This window comes from Lepisosteus oculatus, chromosome 15 (genome assembly GCF_040954835.1).
Source record: "Lepisosteus oculatus isolate fLepOcu1 chromosome 15, fLepOcu1.hap2, whole genome shotgun sequence".
Lineage (NCBI taxonomy): Eukaryota > Metazoa > Chordata > Actinopteri > Semionotiformes > Lepisosteidae > Lepisosteus > Lepisosteus oculatus.
This window is the reverse complement of record NC_090710.1, coordinates 28,213,447-28,236,491: the sequence shown is the minus strand read 5'-3', so window position 1 is coordinate 28,236,491 and position 23,045 is coordinate 28,213,447. Positions and strand designations below refer to the sequence as shown.

Here is a 23,045-nt window from a genome sequence, read left to right as displayed (position 1 = left end):
TGTTGTACTCTTTCGTTCTATTTTTCAAGTGAGAAAAAGAGCAAAACTATAGAAGGTTCAAGTATGGACCTGCGTCAGCATGCGTAGGCTGCAAAGCAGCAAGTAAAGGTTTATGCCGTGCTGAAAAAAGAAGAAAGGAAACACAGCGTTTCGGCTTCAGGTGTGAGGAAGGCTCCACAGCCAAAACTATAGAAAGATATTTCCACAGATTGTCCACCAGAACATTTTTTTACCTTTGTTGTTGTAAGTGTTTTATTTCAAAGTACCTCTCTGGGGGTATTATTCTGTGACAGGTTGTGGCCATTCCTCAAAGTCCTCCGGAGCGGAGGATGGTTGAGGGCAGGTCCTCCACACCGGCGATCTGATCTGCGAAGCAGGTGCTGGCCGCCCTGGTCAGGACTGGTCAGGAGCTGCTGGCTTCCTCTGGTTTCTGACGTGCGTGGTGTTGTGATTTGCAGGGCAGAGGACACCTGAACCATGAGAAGGAGGAGTTTGCCCAAGATCACCCCCACGTGAAAACGCTGGAGGAGGTGGTGCAGACCGTCAAGCCCACAGCCGTCATAGGTAGGCAGGGCACAGCGAGAGCTGGGCATTGCTTAGTAAGACCGTCTGGCTAGATCCAGAGTTCAATAGAATTATGTTACGTGGCAGTTTATAAGCACCTGCTTTTCACATAATGAGAACACTCTTTATTTCTTGTTTGGTGCTACTAGGTGAATGGCCTGTATTTTCCTATTATTTTTTTTAAGAAAGGAGTCAACTGGGTAAGAAAAGAATAGCACTTGCTCAGTGATTTATGTAGTAAAAATGATCCTGTTCCTATTAGCTAGTCTGTGATGTCCAGTGAATTTATACACTGTCAGGTGATGGCATTAACCACATGAGGCCAAGCAGCCTGACTACAGTTCATGGGCAAGCACACTCTTCACAGAGCCTAGACTCCAGGCATTGATTGTGCATATGAGTAAACTAACCTTCCAAATGTCACCAGCTATTAATCTCACCAGGAATTCTTCCTCTGTCTCAGAAGCCTGTTGCCTGCTGCTGTAGCTCAGGTGAAATCTCTCTGATGTTCTTGAGTGGAGATGTTGGGGGGACGGTGGCTATTGTGTTGTAATTTGTGTGTGTGTTTTAATTCATAATCATTTGCGAGTAACAGAATAACTACTTTATGATGCAAGTGCATTGCATTGCAGTAAACCCTCTGTGTTCACAGGCAGTGGTTAAAAGCACAATGTCATCTTCATCGTAATGTGGGTTGAAAACTAATTGGGATGTGAAAAGGAATTGTGGAGAGTGTCTTGTCATGGCGTCGCCCGGCTGTCAGCGGCTGAACACAACCCCCGATCTTGTTTCCAGGCGTTGCTGCCATCGGAGGGGCGTTCACAGAGAAAATCATTAAGGACATGGCCTCTTTCAACGAGAGGCCCATAATATTTGCCTTGAGCAACCCCACCAGCAAAGCCGAGTGCACGGCCGAGCAGTGCTATCGCCTGACGGAGGTACGCCACGCCCCCCGAGCCCCAGTGTGCTCAGCTCCGTGCATCTCAGCATGGAGGTCGGACGTGCTCAGTGTTGTCATTCACAAGTGATCGGATTCTCTGCTCAAACACAGCCATTCCCCTCGCCACACGTGCTTGTCGTGTTTGTTTCACTTTGTGTCTCCTTCACCATGCTGTATAGACAGTACAGTTGGAATTGCACATTACACAGGCACCAGCCCTGGTGAGTGCGACCTGCTTCACATGGCCTGGCGGCAGCAAAGAATCGCGGGACAGTAAGGGAAGGCTGGTGACTTCAACAACACAGTGCTAAACGCTAAATACCGCTTTGCGCTTCAGCTGGTAGAGCTCAAATTCCATTTTGCATGTTTGCAGCTTTCCTAATGAATCAAAGTGGCCATTTCTCTAGAAACCTATAGCTCGACGACGGGTTAGGTTTTGAGAATGTTAGAAAGGTTACGTAGGAGAGGAGGCCATTTCCGCTGTAACTGTTTTGTAGTTAGCGTCTATTTGATCCAAGAATGTCATCCAGCCATTGGCTGAAGGAAGCCAGAGTCCTGTGCTTCCTCTGCTCTTTGAATAAAGAAGTGCCTCCTGTTCTCGGTTTTAAATGCACTTCCACATAGCTAAAGCAACACAGAACAGCAAAGATACGGGATTGTCTGTAGTGTCTGTGGGACCTGAAGGGAGGTATGGTAGGAGCTTGAGAAGACAGTGAGGCCGTGAGAGTCTTGTAGTGACGTTGAGAGATTTCTCTCACCTCTCCCTCGTTGTGGAAGCAATTCTCACGGGGTTTCAAACCCGAAAAAGAAAGGAGAGTATCTTCATGTACCATTTCGTTCCTCCCCAGGGCCGTGGGATCTTCGCCAGCGGCAGCCCTTTCGATAAGGTGACGCTGCCCAATGGGCGGACCTTCTTCCCTGGCCAGGGCAACAACGCCTATGTGTTTCCCGGGGTGGCGCTGGGCGTGATAGCCTGCGGAGTGCGCCACATCTCCGACGACATCTTCCTCACCACTGCTGAGGTACTTCCTGCGCTGCCGGTGTCTGAGCTCCGTCTGCTGCCGCCTGCGTTTCCCTCTCTGACTGCGCTTGTGCCAGAAAGTGGCCGCCTGATTTCTGTGCTTGATGGTCAGAGGAAAGCGAAGACTGACACTCCTGGTAAAACTGAGGCTGCAGCTGGAAGAGGAGTTAGTGGGACCAGTAGGGGGTGCTCACATTGACGGGGACACTATACTGTATAAAGGCACCCTCTTTCAGATGAGATGTAAAACCGAGGTCCTTACTCTCTGTGGTCATTAAAAATCCCAGAGCGTTTCTCGAAAAGAGTAGGGGTGTTACCCAGGTGTCCTGGCCAAATTTCCCTCTGACCTTTACCAGTCTTGGCCTTCTAATAATCCCCATCTCTGAACTGGCTTCATCACTCTGTTCCCTTCCCCACTGAGAGCTGGTGAGTGGGGAGTGTACTGGCGCACTATGGCTGCCGTCGCATCATCCAGGTGGGGCTGCACACTGGTGGTGGTGGAGGGGAGTCCCCATTACGTGTAAAGAGCTTTGAGTGGAGTGTGCAGAAAAACGCTACAGAAATGTAAGGAATTATTGTAATTAGGCTCAAATAAAGCCCATGTTTAAAATAAAGCAGCACCCTACAGTGGAGAAACCCAAACATCGCTGTTGACACTTGAGGGAAACACAAAGAAGGGACGCTCATCAGTGAAGCTGCTGCACCATGCTTTCTCTACCTATGTCTCTGTGTGTCTCTTCACAGGCCATATCTGAGATGGTGACTGAGGAGCACCTGGCTGAAGGCAGACTGTACCCTCCTCTCAGCACAATTCGGGAGGTGTCCTTCAAAATCGCTGTTAAGGTGCAACCTGCCGTTTGGCTCTTCAAACACTCTTGTTTTTCTGCCACTGGGATAATATCTATACAGCTTATGACAGCACAAAACAACACCTAGGATCCATATGATTTACTTACTCAGTTTCTAAAGGACATAAGAGAACTAAATTGATTTGAGTCTGATTGCAGTTCAGTTGCTCACTGTTTAATTAAATTGGATCTGTTACATCTTACCATGATCATTTGAACTTAAAAGTCTCTTAACAATAACCTAATGAAATGCACCAGTTTAGTTAGCGTTATGGTTTCTGTGAAGAATTTGATCATTTTTGTAGAAGCCTATAACTCAACTACAGGTTAGTTTTTGAGAACATAGGAGAGGAGGACATTCACCCCTTTTAGCCTGTTTTGTAGTTAGTAGCTAATTGATCCAAGAACGTCATCCAGCCATTTCTTGAAAGAAGCCAAGAGTATGAGCTTCAACAGCATGGCTGGTTGGGTGGCTTGTCCTGTACTTCCTCAACACTTTGAATAAAGTGGCTCCCTCTGTACAAGATTTAAAAAGCCTGTCAGTGTAGGACATTCCCTTAATGTCCCTCGCATGTATTTCTTGGGACTCTTGGGATTCCAAAGCAGTTTCTAGAATGAGATGACCAGAATTGTACATAATATTCTAAATAAAGCTTTACTAGTGTGCTACACAATTTTACATAACATCCCTTGAGTTAGTTTACATCTAGTTTGCTAACTATTCCAGACTAAATGTTTGATACAAATGAAGAAGACCAGTGGCCCTAGTACAGGTCCCTGGGGTACTCTACCAGTTACATCACTCCAAGTATTTAATAACCAATTCTCAATCCATACAATTTCATTCCCCTGGATGCTTGGCGCTTGCAATTTCAGAATTGTTTATGAGGATGTTTATCAAAAGACTTTGATCTTTGAAAATCTAAGTATACCATAACAAATGCCCCATGCATATCAATTACTGATGTTGCTTTTTGAATGAACTCTAATAGGTCGGTTAGGCAAGACCTGCCTTCTCTAAATCTGAGGTTACTGTTTTCTAGAATATTATTTATGTGTGGGTGATTGTTTGGTTTAGTTAATATAGTTGTTTCTGTTACCTGACATGTCAGACTTATCGGCCTACTGTAGAATTACTGTACTTGGTTCCATTTTCCTCTTCTCATGGATGTGTATAGCATTAGTGATCCTCCAGCCTTGTCTCAAGCGGCTGATGAAAGAAAATGCTGGAGGGATGTTGTGAGGGGTTGGTCCCAGCTCTTGTGGTAACAAAACAGTTTAACAATAAGACTTTGCATTGGTGTAGTCAAGCTTTTCCGGTTCTTTGATTCTTTTTCCTACCGTGGCGAGCCATTAGCGAACCATTCTGTCTCACCGTTCCATTCCTCCATTTTATGTTTGATGGACCTAAAGACAACACAACTCCATTCCTTTCTAGATTGTGGACTACGCCTACAAGAAAGACATCGCTTCCTGGTACCCAGAGCCTAAAGACAAAGCAGCTTTCGTCCGTTCCCTCATCTACAGCCCGGACTACGATTCCTTCACCTTGGACACCTACACGTGGCCCAAGGAGGCTGTGCAAGTCCAGGATGTCTAAGTGTTTAAGGCAGAGCAGTGCATAGGAAAATGCTCAAGTTACTCCCACAGCCCTGAATCCTACAACCTATAAGAATAGCCTTGACTCTCGCTTCTTCAAGTTAGCTCAAGAGGCAGCAAAATCAATGCCACTTTTCAAGCAGCTGCAGCTTATAATATATTTGTTTAATCCATATTGATATTCTTTTTAAGATCATCCGTAACCTTATGAAGCAAACTCTGAGCCCACAGACAGCATCTGTGGGGCTTATGATGACAAGTATTTGATTTATTACTCTTTGAAACAGAAGTATTACGCTGTCCCTGTTTGGGATCAGCATAAAATTGAACATGTCTACCCTCAGCTAACTACAGCTCTGACACTCCCCTTGACTGTTTATAGCCGGTAGCTCCTGGGAGAGAAATACAATTCCCTGACTCTCATTTGTAGTAATACATCTTATTTTTATGCTGCCTTGACACAAGAGTGCATTTGTGTGCAGAGTCATTTACAAGACTGTATTAACTAAGAGGCCTTTAACCCAAAGAACTGACAGCTCTGGTCCAGAGAACTGAGTCTCTGATATCTACTAGATATCTACTTTCCTGTTGCTAGACAAACCCTTTGACATTGGGTTATAGTTTCTCTATCTTCATTGCTCTACATTTTCTTCCTAAGATCAGTTATTCAGTACCAATGTGCATCTTTGGACGACATATAACACCCCACTCAATCACACACACAACCCCAACCATACACTTCTCAACACAATAAGTTATGGACCTCTTTATAATATTGAAAAGGGATAAGTGTGCTTTTTCTACAATTTGTGTGCCTGGGACAAACATGTTTGTGTTCTGCAACATCTAAATGCTGCAGCAAAGTCTGTCTCATTGTAAGCTTGACTTGTTTCTTGGTCATTGCCCTGTTTTGTAAGGTTTTTAGAGGAAAATACTGCCATGCAGTAATGCAGGTATTTGTAGTTATTATGATGGTTCTGGGATTCATGGGTGGGGTTTTCTTTGATGGCTGAGGACATATGTCAGACCAGATTGTTTAGGGCTATAACTCAGTTGTCCTTTGTGTTTCTCTGGCCTTGGTGCTGGGTTCTTCAGTTTTCTTTTTTATACAAACCCTGGTAAAAAAAAGTATAAAATGCATACTCATCTATGCTCTCCCCAAGTATGCATTGGGTGGTTTAGGGAAGTAGGTAAGTCCCTACTTGAGCCTAGAGGTTCACAGATCTAGAGCTTGTCCCCTTTTCTGTAGCATGAAGTGAACTGCGACCAGTCCTGCAGGCCTGCTAGTCCATTGCAGGGTTGCTATTAGCAACGCTGGTTAACTCCTATAAAGATGTGTGACATGAACCAACACAAAGTACCATGCTCATGGGTACGACAGCAGTGTCTGCAATGGCGGCTAAATGCTAAGCTGGTGCTGTAACAAGTGGAAACAGGCACTACCTTTACCGTTTTTGTTTTAATATCATCAATAATTTCACAGCAGTGTACAGATCCCTTCTTCCACGAAAAGGTGGAAGTGTTCAAAATGCAACGTGGAATAATGCAAAAACAGGCTGTCATTCATGGAAATGGTATAGCGTATATATATAATATATATATATAGTTCGCTATCTCCAGTGCTAAACATATCAACATAATGGAATAGGATTGGAGGCCTTGAAACACAGTAAATGAAGATGGGTATCTATTGGTCTGTCAAATGATGACAGAACCTATGGCTTTTTAAGATTTAACACCTCATTCTCATCGACAGACGGATGTTTATCATTAATCACAAAGCCATTATGCTGTAATGCATTAGTTTTATACTGTATGTTTATTGGTGCAATATTACTTTAAGCCAGTTGTTTCCCTTCAGTGCTTTGTATATCTAGAAACCTAAGCGCACAGTCCTGAACTGGCAAGTGGAGTATTTGAAGTTCTTATGCTGTATATTAGTTTTCAGAAAAAAAATCGTCAATATTGTTCCTATTGATCTTGTACAGCGACTACCATTGAAATCTTGAGCCGCAGTCCAGAGCACTCTCAGGGACTTCAGTGATAACACCTACAAAGAACCCAGTTCTGTCCATAGTGATCATATGTTTTCTAATGAATTGCACAACAATTGTAAAGGAGAGGTGACTTTATTGAGACTGAAGACATTCACAAAGCTACTTCATTTTTTGTGAAACAATTAGAAATGTTCTTATGACATTTATTTTGACTGTTCCTTCATTGACATTTGCATTGCCTCCAATATGTTATATCATTGATGGGTTTATTGATGTTGTTCTCATGGTCATTGCAGAATTCCAGTGAGTTATAAAAGCCAGTTTTAAATAAATTCTAAGGGTTACAAAAACTGAATCAGGTGACTTTTTGAGTATATCTTTTAGACTCTTAACTGATTAAACAAACTTATGCAATAACTGTAAGTACAATTGAGAGGGGGCCGTTTAGCCTGTCTAGATCATTTTGATTTTAGTACCTAATTGGTCTAAGGAAAGAAGGAGAGGTTGTTTTGACAACATAGTTTGACAGCTTGTCCCAGACTTCCATAAGCCTCTTTGTCAAAGAGTATTGCCTGTTCTCCGTTTGAAATCCACATTCGTCTTCATGGTTCATGGTTCACCAGTGAAACACTGGTGAAGGTGAGAAAGCCTAAAGAGTAAACGTTATCAGTGTCTTTGAGCAACTATTGAAGAGTTTTTTTTATTGCCCTTGAAGAACACAATTTGCATCTTTGAAGACAAACAGTAGAACACCATCAGGCCTTAGGAATTTGGTTAAGTGAACTGCACCATGTCTGCCCCTATTATACTAATATCCACTACAGAACTCTTTCCTCTGCCTCAGGCCTGTTGCCGGTTTCTTCCTTGGTAAACACCTGAGGGAATCTTCATTTACCACATCTGCCATTTTACCCTCTTCTCAGAGATTCCCGCATTTATCTCAACATTTGGGATTTGTTTCAAAATGTACAAATCTGGCACTCCAGAACAGTTGGAAGAGTGTTTTGTGTATCATCCCGATTCTTTAACACCAGGCGCAGTGTGTGTAGCATATGATGGGCTATGTCCAGTTGCTTAGCAGGTGATGTTAAGAAGTACAGGGGTTTCAGACGAATATCAGATTTATTAGGTGAAGCACCCATGAAAGAACAGAGCACTACCACTCACTGAAAACTGGGCACAGTCATTGGAAGGTGGAATGTTGGAGCATGATGTGAGTGGAAACAGTCTGCAGGAAATTTTAAAAACAGGACTAGGAACTGGATACGTCTGCAGCAGTCAAACCATCAAGCGCGATCCAGGGATGTAGCGGGTGTCCTTCCAAATATTCGATTCCCCACAGTTGGTGGTGCGTCTCTTGCACTGGAAACAACGCCGGTATTTCTCACACTGATCCATCAAGAGCTGGCTGCCAGACCTAGAACAGGAAGGAACAGCATCCAGGTCTCAACAGGAAGAAGCTTTAAAATGATGCTGTACACACACACAGTGAAAAGCATAAGTATTGGGACAGCAAAGTAAAATTAGTCATTTTTGCTGTGTACTACTGACATTTGTATTTCAGATCAAAAGTTTAAAGGGGAATTGCAATGCTATTTCATATTTTGGGGTTGGAAAGAATCAGCAATGATGTGTGCATTTCAAACCGTAATAAAAGTAAAATGTACATAGTAACGTGTAAAACCTACAATTTATGTCAAAAAATAGACAAAACTTCCAGGTATGCACAGTGCCATATTCTATGATTCAAAACAAGGCAACAAAACTTCCAGTGCTGTGAAGTGGCATTGTAGATAAACAGGGTTGTGAATATATCTCTTTAATCCAACAGAAATATTGCTTTCAATTTCTGACAAATACTACTTACTTGTAAACTTTGAATGCAGATCATGTTGGAACATTTCTGCAGAACATTTTTGCAGTGAAATGTCTACTGTACAACCTGTGCTTATTCGCTCGTACATCACATTATATTAGTTATTATGGAAACTAGTGAGCAGGAAGGGCTGCTTCACTTCACAATTCATGGGAACTCGAATGTGAGTTTGTGACACCAGGGCAGCAACTTATCGTACTTTCATAAAGTTTACAATTTTGTACTTAATTTGATTTTTTTTTCTAGAACATCAACGAATTTATTTTAGTACTGAGATTTAATAACCAGTCTGAGAAATTGAGACAGCAGTTTGCCTTCAATATGAGGCACAAGTAGAGCTGTTCAACTTTTGTTTCTGAGTGTTATTTTGCATACATGTTTAACCATGTTAGAATAGTGTGATTTGTTGTGTTTAATCCCATTATTTCAGGTGAGCATAGCTACCATGACAAATTAACTAAAAGTAGTGTATATGTAGTATTTGGCTATCTGCTATTATATGCAATGACTGCAGGGGGCATGTGACCAAATACCTTTGCTTACCTGGAATGGGGGGCTTGAACAATAAATGTAAATTTAGGAGAGCAAGTCCAGAATAGAAGTGCATGTTGGAATCTGTGAAGCCTGGCCTAAGAGTGTTGGACAATGGTGTAACAGTACAACAGAATGACTGATGGAACACAAAGATCACGAGAAGCCCATGCTCTGACTTGATGAAGCTGCGCTCCTCCAGGTCTCTCTGGTGCTTGGCCTCTGCGCTGAGAGCCCAGGTATCCTCCAGTGACGCCCGCATACTGTTAAGCTTTTCGTAGTGTGCAATCTTGTCCTTTATCAGCCTGCCAGGAAGAGCACCACAGAACAAAAACAAAACCGCAGCCTTCAGTGCATTCACAAAAACCCTGAACACAGTACTCTTATCACCCTGCGACTCACAACCGGCAGCCCACTGTAAAGAGCTTTGAGTGGAGTGTCCAGAAAAGCACTATAGAAGTGTAAGGGATGATGATTATTATTATTCAAGTCAAGTTATGTCAAGGAAAGCAGAACCCTCTAGAGCAGGGATTCCCAACCGGGGGTTCACAAAACAGTAGGGGTTTGTGAGCTTGTGATGGAAACGTCAATGTCAAATTAAATAGTCCTATTAATAAATAACAACGTAATAATAAAAATGTGAAAAATAACAGTAGTGATATTGATATTTTACAAAGCGAAAAGAAGCATGTTAAGAGGGTTGCTGTACCACTTATCTACATTGATTGAAAAGTTTGATTGAGTTAAAATCTCAAGGGGGTCCTTGAGGCAGGTAAATGAGGCTGGAGGGGTTCAGCTGACAATAAAAGGTTGGGAACTCCTGCTCTGGAGCGACGCAGCTCCTGTGTGTGCTGCAGCTGATGCCTGACCCATCCCGGCCCCCTCCTCCCCCCAGCCTCACTCACTCCTTGCAGGTCCGCTCCAGCATGTCCCGCCCCTGCTTCTGCTCCAGCAGGCGGGCGAGGTGGGCCTCCCTCTTCCGGCGGGCCGCGGCGTCCCGCTGCTCCCGGTACAGCTCGTGAGCCCGCCGCCGCCGCCCCTGCAGCTGCTCGCTGGTGGCGTCGCGGAGCCCGAAGAGCGGCCCCTCGGAGTCGGGCTCGCGGGCCGGCAGGCAGGGGGCTCCCTCCCTCACCTCCAGGGGCGGCGCCAGGGGACAAGGGCGAGGAATTGAGCACAGCACAGAGCCCGCCGGGTGAAGGCACGTTCGGTTCGCTCGGTGGGCGAGACGGGGACCAGAGAGGACACCCCACTTACACGGGGCGACGCCACGGTCAAGGCCAGGGGCAGAAAGCGGTTGTAAAAACACAATTATTTCTGACTCCAGCTGTTTTAAGTCTCATACTTGTCCTTTTGGAAGAAAAAAAAAACAGCCTCTGAGCTGCTATGCTCGTGTGCAGATTTCACCCCGGTGTCACCTGACTTGATATGATGTGGGCTTGGCCATCGGAAAAACTACAGTCCCAGTTTTGCTGAGCGTAACGATTTAGATGGAAACATACAGCGATGGACTACCTGTCTGGATCTGCGGTATGGGCTGTCTGTAGCAGATCCAGACCAAAACAAGCATTTCCGAAGTTGTAAAAACTATTCAGTATGTTTTAGCCTTCGAACTGAACGAGCTGTCTCTGCCAATAAAATGCTTCACGGTCTAGACATATTCCTTTATAGGAATTTCCTTACATAACATGAATGAGAAAGAAGATAGAGAATTGGGTGTAAATAAGTATAGTATTATATAATGGAATACAGAAATATGCACAAGCAATGTATACGTTTCACACTTATGGAATACTTAATAGTTTTATGACTGAAGACGAGCACTGCTGCACCAGGAGTAATACTATTCATGTTCTCTAAGCAAGCCATTTCTATGTCTGTGTACAAAACAACTCACTGTCAGACTGACACAGCCATGTCATTTGGTGATGAATTTGTAAGATTAGTAGTGCAGATTGTAGCCGACTTTGCTACACTGTTGGAAACTCTGGGATCAAATGTACCAAACACTTGAGATATGCTGTAGAGAAATGCCCTGCTGCAGTGTTTTCTGCAGAAGGGATGATATGAAGGGGACACTGTACAACATTTTGTGGTGTCATGTTTTACGTAAAGCCCACCAGTGGTTCATCTTGTATCCCTGGCAAGCTGGGCACCATGATTCCTGGCTGCTCTACTGTCTCTGCCTGTGGGCTGGGACACGTACTGGGAGGAAACTGACTCCTGCTACTGCTGTTCCTGCACAAACCCTGTGTTCTCTGCCTCTCCAGATCAACCTGCCCAAAATAAAGTGGAACATTTCAACAAGCCACTACCGAGCTGGGGTAAAATAAAACTGGGGCTCGCTCAAAAGATCAATCCACTCTGAAAGCCACTGTCAGAAGCTCTGCTCTACACAGGCTTAAGGGCCCTTTATCCAAACTGTACCTTCAATCCTTTTTGATGAGCCTACACAAGATGTACATGGAAAAGAACTATGTGCACATTGTCCAGAGCTCCCCGCTACAAATCACAGCAATATTAGTACATATAAGGGCCTTAAAGAGATTAAAACTAGGAGGAGGTCATTTGTAGCACATGTTTCTACGAGAATACCCTGTTACTGACATAGACTGTTAAACCCTTTAATGAGAAAGAATGCTTCAACAGATTCGGTAGCAGTGGCATGTGTGCCCCTGTCTTGTTTGTCTTTACCTGGACATCCAATGCCTTCTGATAGTTCTGGGTTTGTTCAGCTTTCTTCTTTAGAAGCTCCTCTTTCTGGATTGCAAGGCTGAAACGCAACCCACACAAAGCATGTTGAATAAACACACCAAAAAAACTATCATGTACACACATTACACATGGACACACATTATAGCCTGCGTCCGAAATGGAAAAGAGCTGAAAAATCACTTCCTCCTTCTCACGGACCCCTCCACAAGGAGTGGGCTTTATCAGACTCATGAAAGCTAACTGGATAAAAGCGATGAGCACATATACTTAAATAACATCCCAGATGTTTGTTTTTTTAACGGTTGATGTGAATACATGTGTACTGATTCCACAGGTGCTGTCGTGTGGCTTTGTGCATTCCAGTGCGTGTCAGGGCACTGGCGAGGGGAACACAAGCAGGCGAGGAGAGCTGCGGTCCCTCACTCCTCGGCTAGCTGCAGCTGCTGGAGACGGTCCATGAAGTCCTGGTCCAGCCTGCTCTGGGCCTCCCGGTCCCTCTTCTGGCTGGCCTGTGCACACAGCTCCTGCAGGTAGAGCTGCTGCTTGGGCCAGCGGGGGGGCGTCAGGGGCCTGCTCTGGAAGATGTAGGAGGCCTGAAGGGAGGAAAGGAGAGGACGCGGAACTAAGAGCACATCCCTTTGCGAGTATAAGGCACGGAGCAGAAGGAGGGCAGCACAGTGGAGCAGTGGTAGACATTGCTGCCTCGCAGCACTGGGGCTCTGGGTTTAATTCTGGACGTCCGGTGCCGTCTGCATGGAGTTTGCATGGTCTCTCCGTCTTCATGTGGGTTTCCTCTGGGTGGTCCGGTTCCCTCCCACAGTCCAAAGACATACTGGTAGAGTATGGTTAGGTTAGGTGAGGTTACTGGTTTGGCTTCTGGGAAAACTGGCTTTAGTGTGAGCGTGTGCATGGATACGAGGCAGGGTGCACCCTGGATGGGACGCCAGTCACACAAGACACAAACATGCACACACACTCACACCGGGACCAGTTTTCTCAGAAGCCAATTAATCAACCCACATGACTTATGTGGGAACATGGGAGGAAGCGCCCGGAGGAAACCCACATGAACACCGGGAGAACATACAAACTCCACGCAGACAGCACCCCAGGAAGAGAAGCCAGGGCCCCGGTGCTGTGAGGCAGCAGTGCTAACAAGGTTTCACCTGCCAGGTTTTAGCAATTTCCCTACGTGAAACGCTGTAGGCCTTGCAGTCTTCCTTTCTTTAATGGCCTCAGAGACTCCGCGGTTGAAGGCGGCGAGCTTCTGGTTATGTTCTCGGGTGGCCTGCAGCTGAGCCTGTCGATACACAGAAACTGGATTGGTGACCCCCCTCATGTTGTATAAAACAAAAGAATAAACAGGTAACCCTCAGGACGCCTGACGTTTTGAAACTCATCCCGGGGAATATTCCAAACGGTAAAGGGTTGTTGGAGTCTGGAACAAGCCAACACCCTGGTTTCTTTCAAGAAATGGCCAGAGGAGATCTACCAGACAGCCCCCTCTCGTCTGTAGGCTTTCTCGCGTTATTTGTTTTATGACATCAGTTTGAGAACACCAACCAGGAGGGTTTGTTAACAGCAGCGGTTCTTTATGAAACGCAAAACATTTTTGTGTGCTTTTTGGAGGCCTGCCTGCTGCTTCTTCAGCTCCTGCTGCTGTGTCTGCTGCTGGTAGAGCAGGAGCAGTCTCTCCTCTTCTTGCTCCTGCCTCCTCCTCTCCTCCGTCAGGTTGACTGGCACGTTGCGCTGGGCCCTCTGCATGCACAGGTAACACAGCTCCTGTGCGACATGACAGCCTGTCAGCAAACCACGCTCTGCCCACCTTCCCCTCACACGCCCAGGCTCACTCCCCGCCAGTCTGCCCAGTGCCCGACCCTTCTACTGGGATCTGGGAATGGAGTCCAGCTCAGAGCACGTCACAATGTTTTTGATTAAAGCACACTGCTCCACAGCAGCTCAGTTTTGTTCGCCCACTTCGAAAGCCTTCGGGCAGCGCCTACAGTGCCTCTTCACAAGCGTGGTCATCAGCTAGTCGTTTAGATACTATACTCAAGTATGCGTCTTGTCATCAAACGACGTTCCCAACGGCGCCACCACGCCGAGCTCTGAGCCCACCTGCCCGGCGCGGCCGTGGTCTGCGCAGGAGAGAGCTGGGACAGCTGGAGACGCGGCCGTCAGACCCTCCCTCTGCTCCTCGGGGTCGGGAGAGACGGGCCCTGGCCCGGAGAGAGGCCGTGGCGATACTGTCCTTCTGCTGCTTCTGGGAGAAACCACGCTAGGGACAGGGAGACACGCAGAGCAAAGCACAACTTCAGCAAAGGTTTTGATGCCGGAATCTCGGAAAAAGTGTTGGATGTTATCACTCATTGACGCGGTGAGTGGTATTCTTTGTGAGAAATGAACAGCAGGACCAGTGTTCGCCTTCTGCGGCATTTTAAAACGGCAACAAGCGTTTCTTTTTATGTTTTAGAACTGCTCCATAGCAAAGAGGGAACAATATTTTTTTTTAAATGCAAAGTAGTTCCGTGTTTCCATTCTTAAACGCTCATAGATTCTAACTGGCATTACACACTACACTTACATGACAAAGTAACTTGAACACTTTTCATTCCACCAACATACATACTGCGCTCGGACTCTGGTTTCAAGATGACTAAAAGGTCATCAATTTCAGGAGGACAAAAGGAACAAGAGGACTTATTAATCTTAAATTTCCCTTAGTCACGGCAGCCACTCTCTCACAGAGGTAGCTCCTGCATGTTTAATATGGCCCCGGTGGCTCGGTGTCCTTCAGTCCCTTTGGAACAGGAGGGAGTGTTGAATAAAGCTCAGACAGGCACTTTGGAAGCACAGAGAGCTGCTGCTTCCACTCCATTAAACATTGATCTGGGGCTCGTAATCGGAGCCCTGGTTAGTGCTCGCAAGACCACTTTTCCCCCCAGCTTGCCATGTGTGCCGGCTGTCTCCTGTGTGTATGATTTCCATTTCAGGCCCCACGCAGCCTCCAGGATAAGAAATACAGTCAGACTGAGCCAGCCGGGCTCGGCTGTGGAACCTGACAGGATGAAATGATGTATGGGATGTCACCCAAAAGGACCAAACTAAAAGCGGCCCCTTTGTGTTACTCGCCACTGAGAGCACGTTGCATTTGTGATGTTTGTGTTTGTGTCACAAATTCGAGACGGATTTGTACTGTCCGTGTGGAGTTTGCATCCCCACCCGTGTCCGTGTGGAATTCCTCCAGTTCCTCCCGTTCCCTCCCGCAGTCCGTAGACATGCTGGGAGGTCAATTGTCCTGTGGGAAAGCTGGCTCTGGTGCGAGTGCAGGCGTGTTTGGGTCTGTGTCAGCGTGTGCTTTGTGGCAGGCGTCCCGCTCGGGACGTAAATTGGATAAATGAATTTAGAACAAATTCAGATAGAAAATGGATGGATAAATATTATAGTAAGAACTGAGCATCGCACTAGTAAGGCCTCATTTAGAATAGAACGGACAGTTTTGTTCACAACCACCACTAGAAAAGATAGTGTCACTCTGGAAGCAGTCCAGACAAGAGGAACCAGATGCATTCTGGATCTTAATGGAATGCCGTGCCCTGACAGGCTACAGGAACTGAATCTTTTTAGCTCTGCACAGTGAGCATTACAAGCGGAGCTGAAACGTCAGTATTCAAAATCCCCAAAGGCAGTGAAAGAATCAACCCAGTGGACTTCTCCAACAAGAAAAGTCAAACATGAACCAGAGGGCACAAGTGGAAACTACGTGTAAGTGCATTTAAAAGTGAGAACAGGGGGCACTTCTGTACACCAAGGGTGGTGGGAGTGTGGGTGTATTGGTGAAGACGATACCCTGGTTTATTTCAGGAAACAGCTGAATGAGATTAAAACCATGGATGAATTATAACATTTAATTAACCACTAAATACGACATGGGCTAGGTTAAACAAAATGGCCTCCGCCCATTCGTAACGTTTTAAAATAGACCTAAACGCTCGCATCCATGAAAAGTAATGTAGAACAGGAAGACATTCCAATCAATGTGTGGTCCGTCCTTAACACAGTTGACATTGTTGACCACGGAAAGGCCACATACGCTTCCAAATGAAAGTTTTACTCATTCATGCACTTTCCAAAGCATAAACAGTACGGGTTCCTTCCTAGCCTCCAGAGGATTTATCTACCAGAGGGCCCTACAGACACTGCTGTCCTGGGACAATGCTCGTGCTGCAGACTCGTCGACAAGCCAGCTCGGTTTCTTCACCAGCTAAATAACGCTACTTTCAGAAGGGGGCGAAAGAAAAGGACAGCGCAGCCCCAGAGAGTCTGTCAGCGTGGGCTTGCCTCCCTGCGAGCCGGGGCTGGGGCCGGCTCTGTATGTCCTTGCCTTTGGGGCAGCGCGCCGGGTCCCAGGTTCCTCTCCAGCTCCTCCGGGATGCTGACTCCATTCACTCTCGCCGGCGCGAGCGTCGGTCTCGCGACGGGCTGCCTCGCCACCTGCGGGTCTGAAGCACGCAGAAAGGTCTCCCAGCTGTCTCCGCCTGCGCACCGCCTCCCCAGGCCCTACTGGAAACGTCAGACCTCCTAGCGGGGCTGCTAGGCGTTAAGCAAAAGAATAAAGTGGAATACTTCTGCACACACAATGAAATACGCTTCTTCGGCACAAAAAAACAAAACACACCGGAGCTTCTCAACAGCCAGACTTTACAATCACTGCCGACATGTGATCTTGCTGAATTCGGCCCCTTCACCATACAAGAGCAGATTCAAATTCAATGAGTCCATTCAGTTCTTACTCTGCCTGTACTCTCTGGAAGGAAACCATGCACAGAAGTAGAGGACAAATGCTTCAGTAATGCGGTTTGACACACATAAATAGCCCATTTAGCGCAAAGTGGAACGGAAATTCAGACCTTGCTAAGGGAAATACATGTGTCGGCCTATCAAAGTGATGGTTTTGAGACTGCTATGCACTCCGGTAAGGTGCAAAGCAAAGGACCTCTTAAGCCCTTTCACTTTTGTGATTACTAGACGCTTGCAAGAGAAGCACTGGAATCGACAGGCGCCTGCAGCCGTGGTTCAGCAGATGTGTGGGGATGCTCACCTCCCTGGCCCGTCTTCCCGGCTGGGTCTCGGGCCTCCTCCTCCTCCTCGCCTGTCCGGTCCTCCTCCGCGATCCGCTCCACTGCCCGGTTCGTCGGACACTCCCGCAGCTGCGTCCTGGCAGAGCAGAAAAAAAAAACCCTGAAAGCCACCCTCCAGAGCAAAGGCTGCTGTGGACGGCCACCGGGGCCGCCAGTGGACAACAGCACCGCCTTGATGTCGGGCACTGGGCAGAGCCCAAGAAACAGAAACGTCCTCGTCCCTCAGAACTGGACTGCATACTCATTTCCATTAATACAGAAGGATAAAATCCTGGGATTAATAAAGCAAGCCTCCATGCCAAAAAAACATTAAATACTGGAAGGCAGCTATAGTTCCAAGGAAGAGGAGCTGTTTAGTTCTAAAACCGCACGTTTCTTCAGTAGCTGAGGAGAGTAGACGTGGAACATCAGCTGCTTAGATGACGGCCAGCTGACGGATTTAAAGCAGACGATACCGTGTGACGCCAGCACATTGTTGCTCTATTTGCTTCTTCCATTGACTACATTTAAATTGCTGCGTCCCACCAAATAGTGCATATGCTATACATGCAGTATAGTAGAGGTAATAATGACTTTCTTTAGTAGTGATGCAAGTCTCTTGAAAATGAGTGCTTACAAATGTAATTATTGTCATTACTAGACATTGTAATAATAATATTAATAATAATTACTATTGTTATAATATTGTATTATTAATTACTAATGATTATTTGGTTAATTATTGGTTATAATTAGTCATTATTGGTGAGTTATTGTAATTGTTATTATTATACACATTTGTGGTGGTACAGTACAGGGCAGGGCTGCTACCTGGGAAGCAGTATGGTGCTGCTAGTTCCTGGTCTCTGCTGTGGCACCATCCTGCCTGATAAGAGTGAATCACAGGTCCCGGGTCTCTGAAACAGACACAGTTCTTCACTTTCTTAGCGCTCCTCGGCGCCCGCACAAGCACGGTCCAGCGGTACAGTACTCCCGAACGGGTCCCCGGACTGAGTGTCTTTACAGGGACGGCGTTCACGAAGGACGGCGGACAGAGAGAGAGAGAGAGAGAGAGAGAGACTCTCTCCCCAGACTCAACCACATCACAGCACAGATCAAACAGCAATATCTCACACACTGGGACACACACACACAAACACAACATAAACTGGAATGCTACAGAACCTTAAACAGACAATACACACTAGCTGAATATTTGACCAAAATAAAAAATAACAAACAGAAACAGACCCTGACGAAGTACAGGCTCAGTGACCACAACCTGGCCATAGAAACTGGGCGACACAGGCAGACCTGGCTGCCCAGAGAGGACAGGCTGTGCTCCCACTGCCAGCAGGGAGAAATAGAGACAGAGGTGCACTTCCTACTGCACTGTGACAGATACTCTGGGATTAGAGAAACATTCTTCCCGAAATTCAGAAATCTAATCCCAGAGTTCCCACACCTGCCAAAACCACAACAGGTCCCAATCCTACTGGGAGAGGGAGGAGGGAACTCAGTTGATCTGGCAGCCCAGTATGTGATCTCCTGTCACAGCCTGGGGAACAGTGAGTCTCTCTCCCAATAATGCTCCAGCCGCCTACAGAATATGTCAATATTATATAATATGTCTTTGTTGTAAATGTCTGTAACATGTCTGTAGATTTTATTTTACTTCTATTTTTTGTTTTGTTCTATGTTAATTTTATTATTTTTATTTGCTTTGGCAACACTGATTGTACCCATCGGTCATGCTAATAAAGCACCTTGAATTGAATTGAATTGAATTGAGAGAGAGAGAGAGAGAGAGAGAGAGAGAGAGAGAGAGAGAGGAGCCCCTCACGTTCGAGAGCGCCCCGACGAGGCCGCCGCTGGGGTCCAGCGCGTCCAGGAAGTCCCGGTAGAACCTCATCTTGGCCCGGCCCTCGCGGATGGACAGCGCCCCGACGCCGCGGAAAGTGAAGAGGACCCGGCGCCGGCAGGCCAGGGCGCGGGACAGCACCAGCAGGGTCTCCCGCACGCAGCCCTCCACCGTGTCCCGGTCGAACGGGCTCTCCAGGGACAGCGCCGTGAAGTTGAGAGGGACCACCGGCACGTCGCCTAGAGGCGGGAGGGAGGAGGTCAGGGAGCTCCCCGCACCGCAGAGGTGTCCTAAGCGTCAAAGGACCGACCGCGGCGAGGAAGACGTCTCCCCGCAACTTGCTTTACTGCGCACACTTAACCCTGCGCAGGGTTAAGTGTGCTGGCCAGGGTCGGTTTTTGGTGTCCCTAGGTCCTTTCACGCCAAAATGTGCAAAAAGAAGGGTAAACGCCAGCTGAATGACGTCAATCGACATGAGGCGCTTTAAACTTCTCCTGCATACACAATACACGTGATTGATGGAGACCATCACTTCGATACCTCTAGTTTCTAGTACAGCCGCTAGAGGCGTCTGGTTATTGATCTGGAGCGCCTAGAGAGCCGATCGCAAGCACGTTGTTTCAGCTCGTTTTGCGTGAGTCCCTAGCGTTTCCCTCCTTCGTAGGCCCCGGCACTGGCGCTGACCATCAATCAGCTAAGGACAAAGACACGTCCCAGGCTTTCGCCCCCGGAAAACCAGCCTCACCCCCAGCTCTGCCCCCCTGTCAGGGGGCAAAACCGGGTCACGTACGACTCCCACCTGCCGCGAGAGGCTTGGTGTGCTTCAGCCCATGGGTCTGGGACAGTTTTTCAGACAGCAGAAACACGGGCCGTTGGTTTAAAAGGACCTTATTCCCCACGTCGTGTCTCTGCTGGGAAAATGTGAAGGTTCCTAGCCCAGGGATATGAACCCCCTACAAAGCAAAAGGGACAGAAAAAGGACATCCTGTTAAACAGAATCAGGAACCGTGCTAGTGAGAAAATCGGAACAACCTGTCTTTTATCGCTGCACTTAATTTTAAAAGTCTCTGGTTGTCATTATAGCCTTTTATATTTTCCCTCTTTTTTCTCCACATTTATAAGAACAATGCAAGACAATACAGCAATCTGTTTTCACACACGCGACATAACTGATTGTTGGATGTGTTCAAACAGCCAAGGAACACATTCACAGAGAGATTTTTATTTTTAAAATAAGAAGACAATCTTTTTACTGAACATGGAACTGACATTCACGAGGTCTGTGTTCTGGGTTTGTCTATAAACGCATACACAGGGTGCTCATGAAGCAGCTGATCTGTACAGTGGAGCAGTAAGCTTCTGTTCAAATCTGGATGAGCTCAGCGGTGGCGATTAGAAACATCTGGGTTTAGATCATTTTCATCATGCCAGGGAAAATGCGGAAATGTCCCTCTTGCTCCTTTGAAAGGAAACGAAATTATTGTAATGTACAACAGTGCAGCTGGTGCTTTACTATTTGCGTCCTGTATTGACGGAATTCATACAGGACATCTGTGAAGCAGACAATCGGATGAACGCTATACTGTAAATGGAGATTTGAAGCTGAAGCTGTTAATTGCAGAATGCAGAGCATGGCGAGTGTCACTTGAAGAGCACTTTTCACAGATCAAGGGTTAGAAGTGCTACAGATAAAAAAAATACCAATAAAGATGCTACAACAAAACTGAAGCTTTTGAAAATAATGCGCATGCTGCTACAGTATATATTATCTAAACTACTATATGATTATATTACTATATAATGACTAACTACTAATTACTATAGTTCTTATATAATATGTTATTATATTATACTATATATATCACTGAGTAGTCAGGATCTTTTACAGTAAAGCATCCCCAACAGCAGTTTTCCCGATCAAAATACATCTGCAGCGGATTTTGAAGGTAAGGGCGCCACCTACTGGTGCACTACCATTTACAGCAGCAACTAATTTCTTCTTAAAGGTCTCCAATCCCAGTACAGTACTAACCAGGCATATCCTTAAGCCTTAAGCATTAGCATTAGCGGACACTGTATATATACACAAACCTACTACTCATCCTAAATAATCATCGCAAATCAAATACATTAATCAGAAATAGTGCGATGGATTATCAATTGCATGCATAATTACATCACAAATTAAAATTGCCATCGAAACAATAGGTTTATTCCACGCTAAAAAGAGAAAAAAGAAAACAAAACGTTTTGGCTGTGGAGCCTTGTTCGAGTGCAAGAGGAGTCTTACACCTGAAGAAGGCTCCACAGCCGAAACGTTGTGTTTTCTTTCTTCTCTTTTCAGCGTGGAATAAACCTATTACTTGTTCCTTTGCAGCCCAAGCATGCTGACGTAGCTACCCACCTGAACTACAATTGTCATTCGCATTAAATATATTTGTATTGTCACTGGCACTGAAACACCTGAAATGTCGGACAGACACGAAGCTCATGTTCTGCTAAAATACCTGTTATGTCTACAGAATATAGTTGCAATATTCCCCCTAAACATTACAGATCGGGAAAAGCCTAGAGAAGTGACTGAAGGCTAGTTTTCTACTGGGAATTCGTCAACGCTGCCCGGTTCCTCAGTGCGAAACTATTTCAGCTGGTAAATACCTGAAAATGATATTGAAAATTCGTTAAACCTGGAATAATCTGTAAACAGGTTGTGAAGGGTCGCGTTCGGGTCAGGTTCAAAATTCAGTTTGAGCATGTGGTAAAACAGTTTATGTCAGTGTTAATAAGTCGAACTTGAAATAAAAATGTACGGTTTTCTTCTTTAAATACAACGACACCCTATAATTAGTGTCACTTTCAGCTGAAAGTTAGTTTTGAAATGTGCTCGGTGCTTCGGGCTGTCTGTCCATTGGGAGAAGCGCATTATCGCTGGGGACAGGTGGGTCACCTCGATGTGCTGTCCCTCACAGTAAATTTAAAGAGATTTTTTTTACCTTTTGGAGAGACATCTGCCGCTCAACAAACGCAGAAACATTTGTCCAAACGCCTTCGACGTCTGAAAATCAAAGTGCAAATGGGAAACCAAAATATACGTGAATGCATTTAAAATAAAACTGGTTGGCGGTACCTCTACATACTGTCATGCAAGTTATGCAAATGTTGCTTCATCCCTATTTCAGGGTTTTAAAAATCGTTAGGACCTGTTTGAAATGGACTGTGCAACCTCTCTTGTACCTCTGCACTTACATTAAATGTTTGAAAATAGTTTGCACCCGATCTCTCTTATTAATCCCCACAGCTTATCGATGAAAATACCGTAAAAATGTTCCAAGTCAATTTTTCGATACTTCAGAAAAGGCATTTCGTTTCTAGAGGTTTTTTATTTAAAGAATCACTCTGAAAACAAGACGTGCTTTACGCCGACAATCATCATTTATGTCCAGTGTGGACTGGCTTTTCCCCACTTACCATTCTCTGAAAGTTTCGAGAGTGTCGGGAACAAACTCCTCTCTCCATCTGAGACCACCGACAGAAGGATGTCGGTCATGACGAAATGGCAGAATTTTTATTTAAAAAAAAAAGATTTTGCTCAGAAAGCCACCCGGGGCTCCAAGACAGTCGAAGCGTTGCTTCACTTGTCTCAGCGGTATCCTTCCATAGTGTATTAATTGCCCTGCCTTGCTCTGCTCTCCAGCTCTCCAAATCACAGACAGGACAAATGACCCTGACACTTTACGGGCATGAAATGTAACAATTGTTGCCATGAGCGACGTCATAATAAACACACGCCCCTCGGCAACCGAGACCCGGCCTGTGTGTCCTGTATTGTTTGACAGAATTAACTGCGCAGAAACTGATGCGTTCGAGGACCGGCCCAGGATGGTACAGTAGCTCTTCTTACATAATTATATCCCTTGTTTAAAATCGGGACAGTAGTTAGTGTTTGAAAAAAACCCGTTTTGTGGTGTAAATGTAA

The 23,045-nt window shown here is 45.8% G+C and overlaps 2 protein-coding genes across 3 annotated transcripts in view; one reads left to right on the top strand and one right to left on the bottom strand.

Annotated features, from left to right (window-relative positions):
- me3 (malic enzyme 3, NADP(+)-dependent, mitochondrial) overlaps nt 1-7,319 on the top strand; it is a 63,548-nt gene extending 56,229 nt beyond the window's left edge. Inside the window, exons 11-15 of the mRNA XM_006639188.3 lie at nt 459-564; nt 1,360-1,502; nt 2,353-2,526; nt 3,270-3,368; nt 4,812-7,319. Of these exons, the coding sequence (XP_006639251.1) occupies nt 459-564; nt 1,360-1,502; nt 2,353-2,526; nt 3,270-3,368; nt 4,812-4,973 (684 nt within the window). The 3' untranslated portion in view covers nt 4,974-7,319. The remainder of the gene's footprint in view (nt 1-458; nt 565-1,359; nt 1,503-2,352; nt 2,527-3,269; nt 3,369-4,811) is intronic.
- A 753-nt stretch (nt 7,320-8,072) lies between these two features.
- LOC102688679 (coiled-coil domain-containing protein 81) lies at nt 8,073-22,789 on the bottom strand. 2 transcript variants are annotated; one of them, XM_069178937.1, is made up of 16 exons: nt 22,538-22,788; nt 22,063-22,124; nt 19,869-20,022; nt 19,052-19,308; nt 18,040-18,125; nt 17,190-17,305; nt 16,473-16,590; nt 14,207-14,366; nt 13,724-13,870; nt 13,281-13,388; nt 12,512-12,681; nt 12,068-12,146; nt 11,494-11,649; nt 10,282-10,508; nt 9,556-9,681; nt 8,073-8,386 (listed from the first exon to the last, which is right to left on the bottom strand). In XM_069178937.1, exons 1-16 carry the CDS (start codon nt 22,614-22,616, stop codon nt 8,248-8,250), a joined length of 2,184 nt encoding a protein of 727 aa, XP_069035038.1. In that variant the 5' UTR covers nt 22,617-22,788; the 3' UTR covers nt 8,073-8,247. The 2 variants fall into 2 exon arrangements, with proteins under 2 accessions (XP_069035038.1, XP_069035039.1); XM_069178938.1 differs by lacking the exon at nt 11,494-11,649 and having other exon boundaries at nt 22,538-22,789.
- Between the last annotated feature and the right edge of the window lie 256 nt (nt 22,790-23,045).